The sequence below is a fragment of the Heteronotia binoei genome, chromosome 7, assembly GCF_032191835.1.
Source record: "Heteronotia binoei isolate CCM8104 ecotype False Entrance Well chromosome 7, APGP_CSIRO_Hbin_v1, whole genome shotgun sequence".
Lineage (NCBI taxonomy): Eukaryota > Metazoa > Chordata > Lepidosauria > Squamata > Gekkonidae > Heteronotia > Heteronotia binoei.
The window spans coordinates 107,006,352-107,021,079 of record NC_083229.1 but is presented as its reverse complement, the minus strand read 5'-3'; the positions used below and the strand labels follow the sequence as shown (position 1 = coordinate 107,021,079).

Sequence of the window (14,728 nt, the reverse complement as noted above, 5' to 3'; positions counted from 1 at the left end):
GACTCATGAAAACCAGAGTTTTCCACAGATGCTTCACTGGATGCGCTCATCTTTTTCTCACATTCATTGTCCTCTGCTGCCGTGGCTAGAAGGGGGATCTGGCTTCGTGCATGGCAGGCAAATCTCTTTTCCAAACACATAATGACATCCTACTGACTCCAGAGAGAGAAGTTATTTGGTGAAGCGCTGGAGAAGATTCTGGTAGAGACTAGAGACAAGGAAAAGGTGATGCACAAGACACTTCGTTGCTATGACAAAAGTTTCAGCAACCATCCCTTTCATACCTCCAGCATGCTGGCCAGATCCAGACAAGACACCAGGAGACCATTGTGGAATCAGACTAGACAGCCCTACAGGGAAAGAGCCCAACTTCAAGTTCTCTGGACAGAACCCTGACAGATTGGACAAGCAGGACCATGAGGCAAAGCCCAACAAGGCATGACTTAGCATTCCAGTGGGGAGACACCTGCTACATTTTCAAACAGCATGGGAAGAGTCCCAAGCAGACTCCTGGACCTTGGAAATTGTATCAAGAGGCTATGTAGTAGAGCTCAAAAAGACTCCTCCAAAACACTTCATGGTATCACCCTTGTGGAAGAATCCTGTCAATAGAAATATCACCTCCAAGGCCATTAGCCACCTGCTTGAGATTCGCACAAGAGAGCCATTTCCTCCTACTCAAAAAGGACAAGGAATTTACTTAATATTTTTCATAGTCCTCAAGAAAAATGGGGACTGGCAAGCAATACTGGAAGTGAAATTTCTAAACAGATTAATAAAACTTTGTCACTTCCATATGGAAACTCTCAAATCTAACACAGAAGCACTGGAAGTACTTGGCATCGTTGGATCTTACCAAAGCCCACCTTTGTATCCCAATACTACCAGCCCATCGAAGGTTTCTTCACTTTTGTGTAGGCCATTTCCAGTTCAGGGCACTCCTGTTTGGATTAGCGATGGCTCTGTGGGTATTTACCAGAGTCATAGTCAATATTATAGCCTACCTAAGGCAAGAGTATCCATGTACACATGTTCTTCGATGTCCTTTTAATTCATTCAGAATCTAGAGAGAAACCTTTATTGGACATCCAAAACACAGTACATTATCTACATTGATGTGATTTCTTAATCAACCTGGACAAAAGCTCTCTAACGCCACTCAGAGGCTGGGATATTTGGGGTTAACAGACACAAAGCTGAACACCTTGTTTCTCTTGGAAAACAAAATCCAGAAGACCAGGCAATTAACAGAGACAATTATCAGGAGCTACTCATCTTCACTCCTGTCCCTGGCCAAACTGATGGGCCTCCTAATATCAAACATGGATGCAGTTCAGTGGGGTTGCCTACATACATGACCTCTCCAATCCTTACTATGTCTCTACTAGCTTCAGATTATGGAAAAGATGGATGTTCTAGTAAAAGTGTTCTTGCCAGTCTGGGAGAGTCTATGGTGGTTGACCAAGATAGCCAACCTACGACAAGGAAAAAGCTACTATATCGCACAGGAGTGTCAACTATTCACAGACACCAGCCTATCAGGGTGGGGAGCCACCCTAAATGGTGTCCCAATGCAAGGTCAGTGGTCCTAGATGGAAGCACAGCTGTCAATCAACATACTGGAGCTGAAAACTGAAGGCCATTTGACTGGTGCTCCTTCACTTCAGCAAACAGGTATCTGGTCACCATGAACTAGCATGCACAGACACTTTAGCAGCCAAGACCTACCTGAACAACCAGGGAGGGTCCTGATCTTGTCCACTACAGAAAAAGGCAAAAAAGCTCAAGGCTTCTTCAGAAGATCATGCACTATCAAGCAGAGGTCAGTCTAGTGACACAAAGGTGGCCTTGATGACCATGGCTCTCCACCATTCATCATTTGACAGTGTCGCATCTCTTTTAGCTATTAGTCTCACCACCTGTCTGGCATCCTCATCCAAAATGACTGCAGCTGACTAGGTGGAGGTTGAGTGGAGCTCCTTCCTGAAGCTGGGGTACTCTCCATAAGTAACAAATCTTATTAGCCTCCAAAAAGGACTCTACAACTCAAATTTACAATGCCTCCTGGAAAGCCTTCCACAGATGGTTTAGGCAGAAGAAAGTCAATCCTTTGAAACCTTCACTCCCATCTATTCTGTTTTGTACAGGATGGTCTTCAGATTGGACTAAAACCATTGGAAGACAGTCTTCGGAAGACAAGTGGTGGCATTGACCCCGGTACTGTAGGTATTGGACAGAATAAATCTATCCAATCACCCTCACATTAGAAGATTCTTAAGAGCAGCCACACTCAGTAATCCTCCTCAGGTTCACAGGTTCCCTATGTGATGCCTTCATACTGTGTTGACAGCTCTAACAAAACCACCTTTCAAACTGCTAAGGAATGGCTCTGCCTCAAAACTATTTTTCTAGTGGCAGTAACCTTGGCAAGGAGAATCTCAGAGCTTCCCAGTATATACCCCAGTGCCCCTGAAAACCATTCCTGGAGCTTGGGGGAGATGTTTGCAAACACCATAGCATGTTGCACAGGGAGATCTAACAAGAAGGGAAACTGCAGAAATTTTTCTCCACATTTTTGTGCAAGCAGAGTATGCTTCACTCATGGAACAAAAGCCACAATGTCCTGAATATCTTTCCAGGCCTCAGGAGTGCCTTTGGGGGCAGGAGCATGGTGGGCTGGGGAAGGCACAGTTTATGTAAGAGCCAGAAAACTATCCCATTGGTAGAAAACGTCTTGAGGGATTAAATTTTGGGGGAGTGAGCAGAATCATGGCAAATGGAGTTTGGTTTGAGTAAGCATAAAGAGATGCTTATTGGGTCAAAAAGCATTTTAAGTGTACATTGGTATCTGAACCACAGTAATTGATTAGTAACATTGAAGCTAAAAATATAATATGGTATTTGGCATTCTTAACATAAATGATACAGTCATTATGCTTGTAAACCAAATATTGGGAAGCTGGTATCTCTTCATCAAGCTTATCCATTGCAATAAGAATTTAATGAACGATAAAGTAATTACTAACTGTGTTGTCTAAGTTTCTTGTTAAATTACTGTCAGACATTGAAAAGCTTGTATCACTGGATCAAGTTCCTAAAGTTTGTTGAATAAATTACGGTAAACTAAAAAGTTTTAATTGGATTTTGAATAAACGTGCAGTTAATTTTTACTGCATTGAATTTTACTGATATCTTCTATAGTGAGTCATGCACAGTACTATTCTGAATTGTGCTTTTTGTAGGCAGGTGCACTTGGAACCGAGGGGGGCAGTGGCCTGAAAATGCTTGGGAACGACTGCTCATCTAAAAGCAACTTTATATATTATGAGGAAGATATTTTCTAACAAAACTTGTTAATATTTTTGTGTTGTCAACCAGAGTGTTCTTTAGTTGGAGTTCTTAATGTAACCACTATGTCTCATTGAGACAGTTGACTGCATGATGAGCATAAAATAGTCTATACCACAGAGATTCTGGGGGAAGAACAGGAAGGTAGATGGAAGTTATGGGTGGTTCATATGGGTATGTTTGGATGTGTCTATACTTTTGTGTAGGCCTGCTGTGTGTGGTTTTTGGGTCACATATTTGTGAGTCCCAAAATATGAGCCATTACCAGTGGATTAGAAACAAAATAAATTTATCTTATGTGGCAAGTAACTATTTGGCAGTAGGAAGTGGGGTAGAGTGTGTGAGAAAGTCCAGAACTGATAGCCAAGGCCATGCCATAATGGTCCCTGTTGTGTAGAACTATGAAACAGTTGAGTAAAGCAAACACTAAGAAAAAACTCTGAAGCAGACTTTAGCTTCCATATCTAAGAATGAGCCTATCCATAAAAGATACAAAATATGGCTTTTTGTTAAGCTTGTTCATATCTGTATTTGAGTAAATCAGTTAGTGAATGAGAGAGATTCAGAACTGTAGAGGCGAAACCTTGAAAACACAGACTATCAGGATGAAACAAAATGTTGAGAAGTGAACTTTGCCTTGTTTAACTACACCATTCAAACTCACTTCCAGTTCTTCTGCCTGTATGACAGACCCTTTCAATTTCAGGCTAATGTCTATTCATTTGCAGTTAGAATTGTATGTAAATGAATACAAATCTGCTTCATTTGCACGTTTCTATTCCAGAATGAGTTTTGGGGTCATAGTGTGTTGGAGGGAGAGTGAAGACTAGGTTTGAAACCAGTTCGTGGAAAGCTGTCTTATCCCAAATCACAAACCATTAGGTTTTTACATTATGAATCTAGATTGCATAAAAAAAAAATTCCACCATGCAGTCTCCGTGTCCTTTACACTGCAAAATGATAATGTTTTCCTGTGAGATTCTGGGAAGCAGTTCAGTCTACTAAATATGATCACAAATATAATTTAGGAATTGCAGAGCTCATCATTGAGCCTGCTTTCGCAGAGATGGCAGGATATAAATAGAATAAAATAAAAAAAATAAATAAAATAATTTGAAAGCATAAAATATGAGTAAAAGTTCATTGTTGTGGATTCGCTGGATGAACCTGCTGAAATATGGGATGCTGTGTTCTGGATTCCAGACATGTGATGACTTGCTAATCTCTGATCCACTAGGAAGTCTACAATAATTTAACAAGCAGCTTAATTTTCATTAATATTTAACTTTTCAGGTCAGGTCTTCCCCATGATATTCGCTGTTATACAGAAAACACTTTTTGATTTGATGTGTCATAGATGGTCAGACAGTTTTTTGAGACAGAAAGTGCTGTTGCTTGCATTGCCATTCCCTTATAGAATGTCCTCCTCCTACACATAGGGCTCAGGATGGTGAACAGTGTTTCAGCAATACATTCAACAAATCCCATTTCAATAAATACGTTTACAGTCAATTAAAAGTTAAATCAATAACAGAATCTAAGACTGTTTCAGACTATTAGATGGCACTTCAAGGACCAGTTTTTGTCTTCACCCCGTGGTGGAGAGTAAAGATGGGGGAGGCCAGGCTCAGTGATAAAAAGTTGTCCTTAACCAGAGGCCCAGCAGAACATCTCTGTCTTAGAGGCCCTGTAGAACAGCATGAGGGCCCTCAGGGCATGGTTGTCATTAAGCAGAGAGTTCCATTAGGCCAGTGGCAGAGCTGAAAATGCCCTGGCTCTTATTGAGAACAGTCAGATATCTTTCAGGCCAGGGATCACCAGGAGATTCTTCTCCTCAGAGCGTAATGCTCTTCTGGGGGTATAGCCAGGAGAGGCAGTCTCATAGAGATGTTGGTCCCAGACTGTTTAGAGCCTTAGAAGTAAGTACCAGTACCTTGAACCTAATCCAGTATTTAACCTGGAGCCAATGCAACAGGCAAAGCACTGGTTGAATGTGTTTTGTCAGTGGAATTCTGGTAAGAACTCAGGCCACTGCGTTCTGAACAGTGGTAATTTCCAGGTCAATCTCAACGGGAGCCCTGCGTACAGATCATTGCATAGATTACTGTGGCTGGGTTAGGGCGAGACAGAAAAGGGGTCAATTGTTTGATCTTGTGCAGTTGGAGAAACACCAGTCTAGCAACATTTGTGATCTGGGCCTCCATCAATAAAGGAGAAATCCAGAAGCACACCCAGGCTCGTGGTTGGCACCGGTGTTAGAGATAAATCATCAAGAGTTGGTAGTTCCTTCTCTCCATTGCTTGGGAGGATGTTGCCAGAAAATTAGTCAGAGTTAAGCCAGAATATTTCAATTTAGGCATCAGATGGTATACTTAATTTTAGCTGGGATAAATACATTGGCTTCAGATCCTGGTTTTAAGGAACCTATCTAACTATAGTTGGTGAAGTGGCTGGCATTCAGTCAGTCTTATGAATCATGGTTTTTGCATCGTGTCTGAACCGAACCTGTGCATATGAGATTCTGCAAGTAAAATAGTCATACAAATTATTGCTTAGCTGGGGACTATTGGTGAGTCAGGGTACATAAGTGCTTGTTATATTGGCCACCTTTTACTGCTACTGCTACTTGTGCTTCTTGCCACCATATTGGTTTACTGTTTTTCTTGTTCCTAAATGAAACAGACTGTATTTCTACCATTCAGGAAATTAATTGATTGTAATGTCACTTAGTGAATTTAGTAAAAACTTGGTGGATTTTCTACTCGAGTTGCTTTGGTTGAAATTATAACTTAATGAAACACAAACTTTTTTTTCACCATTACAGTTATATGGGAATTGGGCTGTCTGCTCAAGGTGTGAATATGAACAGACTACCAGGTATGATGAAAGTCTTCTTTTGATTTTACAACGTTGCTAGTTTCTGTAGTAGATTACCACTTCATTTTAAAAAGTTTTTTTTCCAAATGACAAAGCTCTGTTGATTGTGGTTTCATTGTAATATAGAATGCATAGGGTAGGATCTGAAGCAAAGTGTATCCTTGGGCATAGGGATGTGCAGTCGAATATTGTCGACCTCTTGCAGATCAGCAATATCTGAAACTATGAAAGGCGCTCCTGATATTTCTCAATTCTGATTGTAATAGACAGAAGTATCTGGAATCAGGTTGGAAATCCTTTTACTGTCCACAGCATACAGGCACTTTAAAACTTTAAAGGAACATTATTTTTAATAGGAAAACCTGGCTGCTGGAGTTCCAGAGGCCAGGTCTACCACACTGAAAATAATGGCCTTTTAAATTTTAAAAAACCATTGCACTACTGGCCAGTTGTGGGGGGGAGGAGCAGTAGTCTAAATATAAGTGATGACAGTTCTGGACTGTAGAGGCCAAGACTACTGTCCATTATTTAAAGTTAAACCCCACCCCTCTCAAGCTGGCCTGTAGTACCTCAGCCCTTTAAACATTTAAAGGGCCATTGTTTTCAATGGATAGACCAGGTCTCCTGAGTTCAGAATTCAAAAATTATCTTAATTTCCTTTTCTAGATTCAAGAATTGTTGTTGTCACTAAACTGACAGAATTTTTTACATTTATCAAAGCAGATTTTTTTTCTCAACATGGTTGCTTATTTATTTATTTGGTTACTCCTTATATTTAGTGAAAACATTAATGATACCTTTCTGACATTCCAATATGGAATGGAAACAATTTCTTTTAATTGCATACTGTAACTCCTCACACTGCATCAAAAGCTGTTCTGGAATAGGAATGGCAGCTTTGCATGTGGAAGTGGGAACTAAATTCTCGTGGCTATGAAGAAATTCTGTCTTCTAAATGTTAGTAAATGTAAGAAATACAGCGAAACCAAGAGACGCACACAAATTCTAACTTCTGCAAGCCCTGATGTTGTTAGTAGAACTGTGTACAACTCAGTGAAGTAGAATTTAGAAGCTCATATTTTTGGATATCCATAGTGGATAAGTGTTTTTCCTTTTTAAAAGGCATCAAGTGGGGATCCAAAAAGACTTACAGGGGACCTCTCATTTTCCCCTCCCCCAGTATTTGCTCTTTTGTGTCCCTGAAACTTGTTATAGCCTCTCCCATTTCTAGCTTCCTTCCCTTTTGCTAAGAGCAAAGCTTTCTTCTTAAAACCTTTTTCTCTTCAGTGGAAATGTGCAATATTAAAATGATCTCTGCCCAAAGAGACAGTTTCCCTTGTGGCCAGGCACCTTATAGTAATTGGACTTTTCCTGCTATTGTGAGCTCCTATTATGACAGGCAGCGTAGTACCCATTTATAATGGAAAACTGTCCCATGTTAGAGTTCTCTCACACTTCCATGGTCACCACGATGTTGATCAATGTAGTATCAAGTAGCCAGGCCTATGTGAATCAGGGATGTTTCTTGGTAGCAAGTTACTTGGTGGTTGCTGGCAAGCCTGGCCCTTATGAGTCTGCCCTCAAAGGCCAAAGTAGACCTGGAAGGGGACCTGCCCCCTAGCCTTTTCCTGGCATAAACAAAGGCTTGAGGACTAGCAGTAGAGTTGTGGTTGTATAACAATGACCACTGAGGGCATCAATTTAAAGCTACAGGTGCTGCTTCTGTTTGGGGGTGGGTGGGGAGATGTTTCATCCTGCCAGCATTTCTTTAAAAGTCTTCAGATTTTTCTGCAACATAATGGAAGTTTACAGGAAAATCTGTTATTTCTCTCTGGCCCTCTTCCATAGTTTTAAGTATCTACAGATGGAGCCACAGTTAACTATTAGAATATATGACAGTTCTAGAAATTTTGAAGCCACGGAAGCTGGGTTTCTTCTCTTTTGGGGGGAAATTGAAATGTATGCAGTATTTCCTACACTTATTTTGCTGTTTTAGTTGCAAACAGTCTCATAACGATATTTGTTAAACCTTAGAATATGGTTAAATATTGAACTTCTCAAAGTGTATTATCAGATTGCTAACAAAGCTAGGCATATTTAAGCAGTAAATACCTGTTTTAAAATGGGTTGGATTCAGTGATGTATCAATGGAAGGCACTGATGTTTGTTAATCTTTAACTGCTTTCTTTTTGCAATCAGCCCTTTTCAATCCCAGTAGAGCTGATTTCTAGAATCACAGGACTTGGTGTGGAGGGATAGTGGTGTAGGCTGGGAGTTTGGTGGACTGCAGAAGAGGGGAAAAGGACAATACCACCCTTCCTCCTTCCAACAGTAGAAAAAGTCCATTGTTTTTAATAGGAAAGAAGGTGAACTGAAAAACTGATGGCATCGTAATCCCTGGAACTTTACATCTCTAGGCTTACACAAACAGCTTTTCTGCATTCAGGTTCCTATGAACAGTGGATATTCCTTTTTTCACAGCAGCTTCCTGACTTTTGAGCACATCACATAGGCACTGCCAAGGGTACTCCCATGGGCAGAAAAGCCACATTGCATGGGATCCTGCAGTGGAGTTGGGAATCACATGAAATCTTCCACCAGTGGAGCATCTTGAATTAAAAAAACCCAATCCAAACAAAAAACAACCACCACCATTTGCTGTAGGAATTATATTGCCTGATTCATCCCTCTTTTCCTCAGTGTAGCAGCTCTTCTCCTTGGTTTTTTGTTTCTTGCCTTTGGTGTCAACCTTCCCCTGGCAATGCCTTTTGGGGAGCCACAGGTAGCTGCTGAGGAAAGATCCAATTCCAAGAGCATCCTATGCTGATTCAACCTGTTGTATTTTCTTTACCATAATGATATGGTAAAGTTCTGTATAATATCTAATGTTTGTTTTTAGGTTGGGATAAACATTCATATGGTTATCATGGAGATGATGGACACTCATTTTGTTCTTCCGGCACTGGACAACCCTATGGGCCAACTTTTACTACTGGTGATGTCATTGGTTGTTGCGTAAACCTTATCAACAATACCTGCTTCTACACCAAGAACGGACACAGTTTGGGTACAAAAAAAATCAGTAATAATTGAATTATGTGAATATCTAATAAAATGTGATAGCATTTCTAAGATTTACCTGAGGTTTTTTTTAGGGGGGGGGCAGGGTTAATGACATATTGTTCAGAACTTAGCTCCTAGCTGAAGAGGGATCAGAAGGGCAACAAGCCCTTTACATGAGATCTTGGAAGTACTCATTTTGCAATGGGAATCAAATTTTGTGAAGTCAGTATACAAAATTGTTCACTTAGTGTTGACTCCACTTTTCCTTTTAACCTTAGTTTTGCAAGTTATTCTGTGGTTATCTGTAATCCACTAATTCAGAATAGGTTTTTTCCCCCTACAAGGTTGGCAGTTCCTAAAACAAAAGTAATTTTGGACAACTGTTTGTTTAGGATCTCTGGTTTATTTTAGTTTTCTGAGGAAATTGAAAACTAAATTTATATATCAATAATTACTGAAATACATTGTCACTTTAGTTCCAGGGTCCACTTGAATAGTTTTGCAGTTTAAAATAAATCTGTGCACTGCACAATACAAAAAGGGAACCCACGAGAATCACATCTGTGACCTGTTGGCCTCTCTGTGTTCCCCCTTTTGTTGTCTCCCAGTCACTGTTTTTGCTCCCTTTCCCTTCTAGTTGCCTTCTCCTCCATCACATTTTTGCTGTCTGTTCCCTGCATGCCTACAGTTTAATGTTGGAGGTAGCTTCTAGCTACCCAGCCTTGTATAATGTTTAGATAGTGTGGAATATATAAACCATCAAATGAGGTATCTAAACCATAAACATTTCTCATTGGTTCATGAAATGCTGCTCTTTGTCTACAAGTGCTCTAAAATATGGGTTGTACTGACTGTAAATGCAAATATGACAGCATAAATTTTAATTCATGTCTCTTAATTACAGGTATTGCTTTCACAGATCTGCCGGTAAGATATATAATTTGTATAGCAAACAGTAACATTCCTCTGTAACATACAACCTTTTCCTGCAAGTTTCCCTTTTTTCAGATTGATAGTAGAAAGTTTTGTCAAATTGCAACTGACTTCATGGCAACTCTGTAGGGTTTTCAAAGCAATAGACTAAAAGAGGCGATTTGCTATTACCTGCTTCTGCATAGCAACCCTGGACTTTTTTGGAGGTCTCCCATCTCAACTGTTAACTAGGGCTGACCCTGCTTCGCTTCTAAGATCTGGTGAGATTGGGCTAGCCTGGGCTATCTAGATTGGCTAGCCTGCGCACACATGATCTTTCTTTGTATACAGGCTGAAATCCACTACGGAGAACATTGGTGGGGAAGCAACCAGCATATGGTGGTCATGTAGGGTTTTCAGTGGAAGAGACAAACAGGTGGTTTGTCATTGTCTGTCTTTGTGGAGCAGCCCTGGATTTCCTTGGTGGTCTCCCATCCAAGTACTAACCAGGACTGTTCCTGCTTAGTTTCTTAGATCTGGCAAACTTGGGTTAGCCTGAGCCTTTACTTTGAAATCTTTTTAGATTACTTATTTCTGTTTTCTTTTAAAATAGCAATTAATACCTGGGCTTCTGTTTTAATGATGGAAGCATTTTTCATAATCTTTTGGGTCTGTCTTTGCATAATATCTGTGTGCTTCTCCATACAGCACGCTCATGGTGGCTTACAAAAATTTTCTGATTTTTGACAAGACAGCTAGCAAAGAGTGACAAGTTTTTTCTCTCTTCTGTTTGGTACTAGAGTACTTGTTCACATTTATAAATTCTGAAGCTCCAGTAGTTAGGTTATGTATCTCAAGAACTCACATTCCGTTGTGGCTTTCTTTTGATTCCATGGTGTGTTATACACAGTGTTATATTACTGCCCATAACCTTTAAGAAAACCCTGAAGAGGCATTGATTAAATATATGAAGTTGAGTCAGATTACTGGTCTGTAAAGGTTTGTGTAGTCTGCTGTGAGGGGCTGCAGCTCTCAGGTAGAGGTCTTTCATGTTACTTACTACTTGATCTTTTCAGCTGGAGGTGCCAGGGGTTGACCCTGAGACCTTCTTAATGCAAAGCAGATGCTTTATGACTAAGCTACTGCTCCTCACCATGTTCCTGATAACCTAAATATAGTCTAGACAGTTTTTATTAGTCAGTGAACAAGATGGTGGTTGAACTAAGGATTACTGAGTCCTCGAAGATACTTGATATTTGAACAAAACGTGATGCTGCCATACTATTAGACCATAACTCTGTCTAGCCCAGTTCTCACTGGCGGTGCTTTCCCAAAGGAGCCTTCAGCAGTCCTGCTTGCATGAGGTGGATTGCTCGGGTTCAGATCCAGAGCCTTGCACATCTAAGTTGAATTCTTTACTCATGCACATACTGAAAATATATTAAAAAGCACTCATTTAATCTGATGTGTCTTTGTAAAGTATAGTGTAAACAGGCAACCTTGTATTTATTGTTCCATATATAACCTGAGATTTCTAGAACCTGATTCCCCCCCCCCCAAACTGACGCTTAAATTTGATTTTAAAAAAAAAAAATGTGTGAAGCTTGCAGAAACTGTTTTTCACCTTCAGTAATTGTTGCCTGAATGCTGATTGGAAAAAAAAGAAAAGAAAAATGAGACAATATTAATGTCCCATGGTGATCTCTTGCAGCCAAACCTATACCCAACAGTAGGACTTCAAACACCAGGAGAAGTGGTGGATGCAAATTTTGGGCAGCATCCATTTGTGTTTGATATTGAAGACTATATGCGAGAATGGAGAACCAAAATTCAAGCTCAGATTGACCGATTTCCTATAGGAGACCGGGAAGGAGAATGGCAGACAATGATCCAAAAGTAAGGACTTGAAAGGAATGAATGAATGCTTACTCAAATCCCTATTCAAATTGAAGAGACAGGTTTTCAGAAATTGTCTGGCTACATTTACATACCATGGGGTTGAATCATATAATTCACTTCCACCAAGCCTTCTTCCAAAAGTCAGACAGAGACTTCCACAAGGAAAGATTTTTCTTCATTAGAAAAATTCTTCCGTTGGAGGAAGTCTTTCTCCCTTAAAGGAGGACGTAGCAGAAAAACATTGTAGGATCTAATATAGCTAAAGGGGTCATAGGATTTAACCTCATATTCAGTAGATGCACATTTGTGCCAGCCAAAGTCACCCTACAAGCCCCTATTAAAATTTGCTGTCACTTTCTGGGGAAGGCCAACCTGCTAAATTTTACATATAAAACAGTAAGCTCTCTGTTCATATGAGGAATGTAGAGGATCATATAATTGGTAATTGTTTTTTTGTTTTGTTAAATACTTAAATATGAAAACAGTGGCTTCTTGTAGCTAGAGTAGCTTTTGTCCCAAATGTATTTAGTTTACAAGATTTGTATTATGACATTTGACTGTATTTGCCAGCTTGGACCAAGTAATGTGGAAAGTTGCTGCTGTGTATAGATTTTTTTTTTCACGGCCTGCTTCCCATGTAATGGTTGAAAGACACAGGTACATATTCGAATTGTGTCACTCTCATATTTTAAAACATATACCTGTAACATCGGAGTGATATGCATATTATATGCAGCAAGAGTCCTCTCAGTACCATTGACCTAGGCCTCTTTTTGCTGCCAGCTTTTTGGCAGGGGGAGGGGGCAGAGTGAGGGAAGTGGATCCTGGCAGGGACCTGGTAACCCTAACAAACAATGAAGTTGCTTTCCTCTGCTTGCCTAATTCTGCCCTGGGACTCAGGCTTCATATGCTTTATCACGTGTTTCATTAAAGTTTTGGTTTAGAGCAGTCGTGCTAAGTTCTCACCCTTTTTACTTTGGAATTCAGAATCAGTGGTCCGTGTGTTGTTACCTTAAACCTTTTGTTGGTCCATGTTTTGTGAATTAATCTTGTACTGTGAAGCAAAGCTACATGTAGCCTTATAACAAAACTGGTTACCTTGACAAAATACAAACCTCAGACTGTTGAATCTGTTGGTTGCTTTCCATTGGAGGACTTCACCTGGAGGAAGGCTCCCTGCTTGGTGAAGGAGAACCATTTGATCCAATCCCATAAAACTTTATATGGAAACTGTTCATAATAAAATATTTGCATAAATTACAGGCTGGAGCCTGACTAAATTTTCTGCTAATGCTAGGTATGGGACAGTTTTCACTGATTCCTGTTTTTTGTAGATGAGCTCCGTTTCCAACCTTCATGCTGTTCCCGAGGGTCTCCTGCCTTCAAGATCATTGTTTCACAGATAACAATGGGCAATAATGAGACAGGAGGCAGAAAATTTTCTTTCCTCTGCAGGAAGTACCTTCCATTAGTGGAAGATTTTGTCAAGATCCAATCAGGATTGAGCACATTAAATTATCTCAGCCTATTCTTTGATGTCAACTTGCCTAAGCCATTTATTAAATGAGTTTGAAGAGTTTAAAATTCTGCTTCAGTGCTATATTTTAATGTAGATGTTTTCTATTCTCTGTACAGAATGGTTTCATCTTACTTGGTACATCATGGGTACTGTGCAACAGCAGAGGCCTTTGCGAGATCTACTGATCAGACAGTACTAGAAGAACTAGCCTCCATTAAAAATAGGCAAAGTAAGCTGCATAATGCTGTGTTCCAAAGAATGAAGATAAAAGGGAAATTTTAAATGTAAAAATGGGCCTCATTGTACAATCTGTGAAAGTTCATGTAGATTCCATTTATCGGTTGCTGCTTATTAGGTCCTCTGCAGTAAAACAAGCTCAGAAGATGGTGTAGAGATGCCTTCAGTTTGTAGCAGAGGTGTCATTTTTTACTCCCACCAAAGGCTCTTGCTTTAGAATTCCTTGTTGGTCCAGAGAACAGGATGGCTCAGTTATATACAGTAGAATGACAGAATGGCCAATGTGTAGGGGTGGCTCTGGAGGTAAAAAGGGGATCTTCTATCCTAAATAAATTGTGTTTCTCTTGAACACAGAGAGCCAGTTTGGTATAGTGTAGTGGTTAAAAGTGGAGGACTCTTAATCCAGAGAACTGGGTTTGATTCCCCATTCCTCCACATGCAGCTGCTGGGTGATCTTGGGCAAGCCACAGTTCTCTCAAGGGCAGTTCTCAAAGAGCTCTTTCAGCCCCACCTACCTCACAAGGGTGTCTGTTGCGGGGAGAGGAAGGGAGGGAGATTGTAAGCCTCTCTGAGACTCTGTGTGAAGGACAGGATATAAATCCTATCTCCTCTTCTTCTAAGTAAAATGCATAGTGGTTTCTGTGTAGTTAATAAGCATAATGGTTTCAGATAAATGTATAATTCTTATTTCTCTAAAGTTCCTTAAATAAACAAAGGTTTTTCTCACTTGCCACTTGGGCCAGTGTTCCACAGAGACTTACTTTCCTCATTTCCCTCTCATACACAGTGAACACTCCCTTTCTCTGCAGTCCAGTCAACTCCACCTCCTAGGGGACAGCTACCATCTAACCATAACAAACTTTAATCACCTAG

The 14,728-nt window shown here is 40.2% G+C and overlaps 1 protein-coding gene across 1 annotated transcript in view; it reads left to right on the top strand.

Annotated features, from left to right (window-relative positions):
• The window catches only part of RANBP9 (RAN binding protein 9), a 47,584-nt gene that overhangs the window by 16,735 nt on the left and 16,121 nt on the right, over nt 1-14,728 (top strand). The window contains exons 3-7 of the mRNA XM_060244160.1: nt 6,173-6,225; nt 9,125-9,292; nt 10,193-10,215; nt 11,912-12,096; nt 13,735-13,847. Of these exons, the coding sequence (XP_060100143.1) occupies nt 6,173-6,225; nt 9,125-9,292; nt 10,193-10,215; nt 11,912-12,096; nt 13,735-13,847 (542 nt within the window). The remainder of the gene's footprint in view (nt 1-6,172; nt 6,226-9,124; nt 9,293-10,192; nt 10,216-11,911; nt 12,097-13,734; nt 13,848-14,728) is intronic.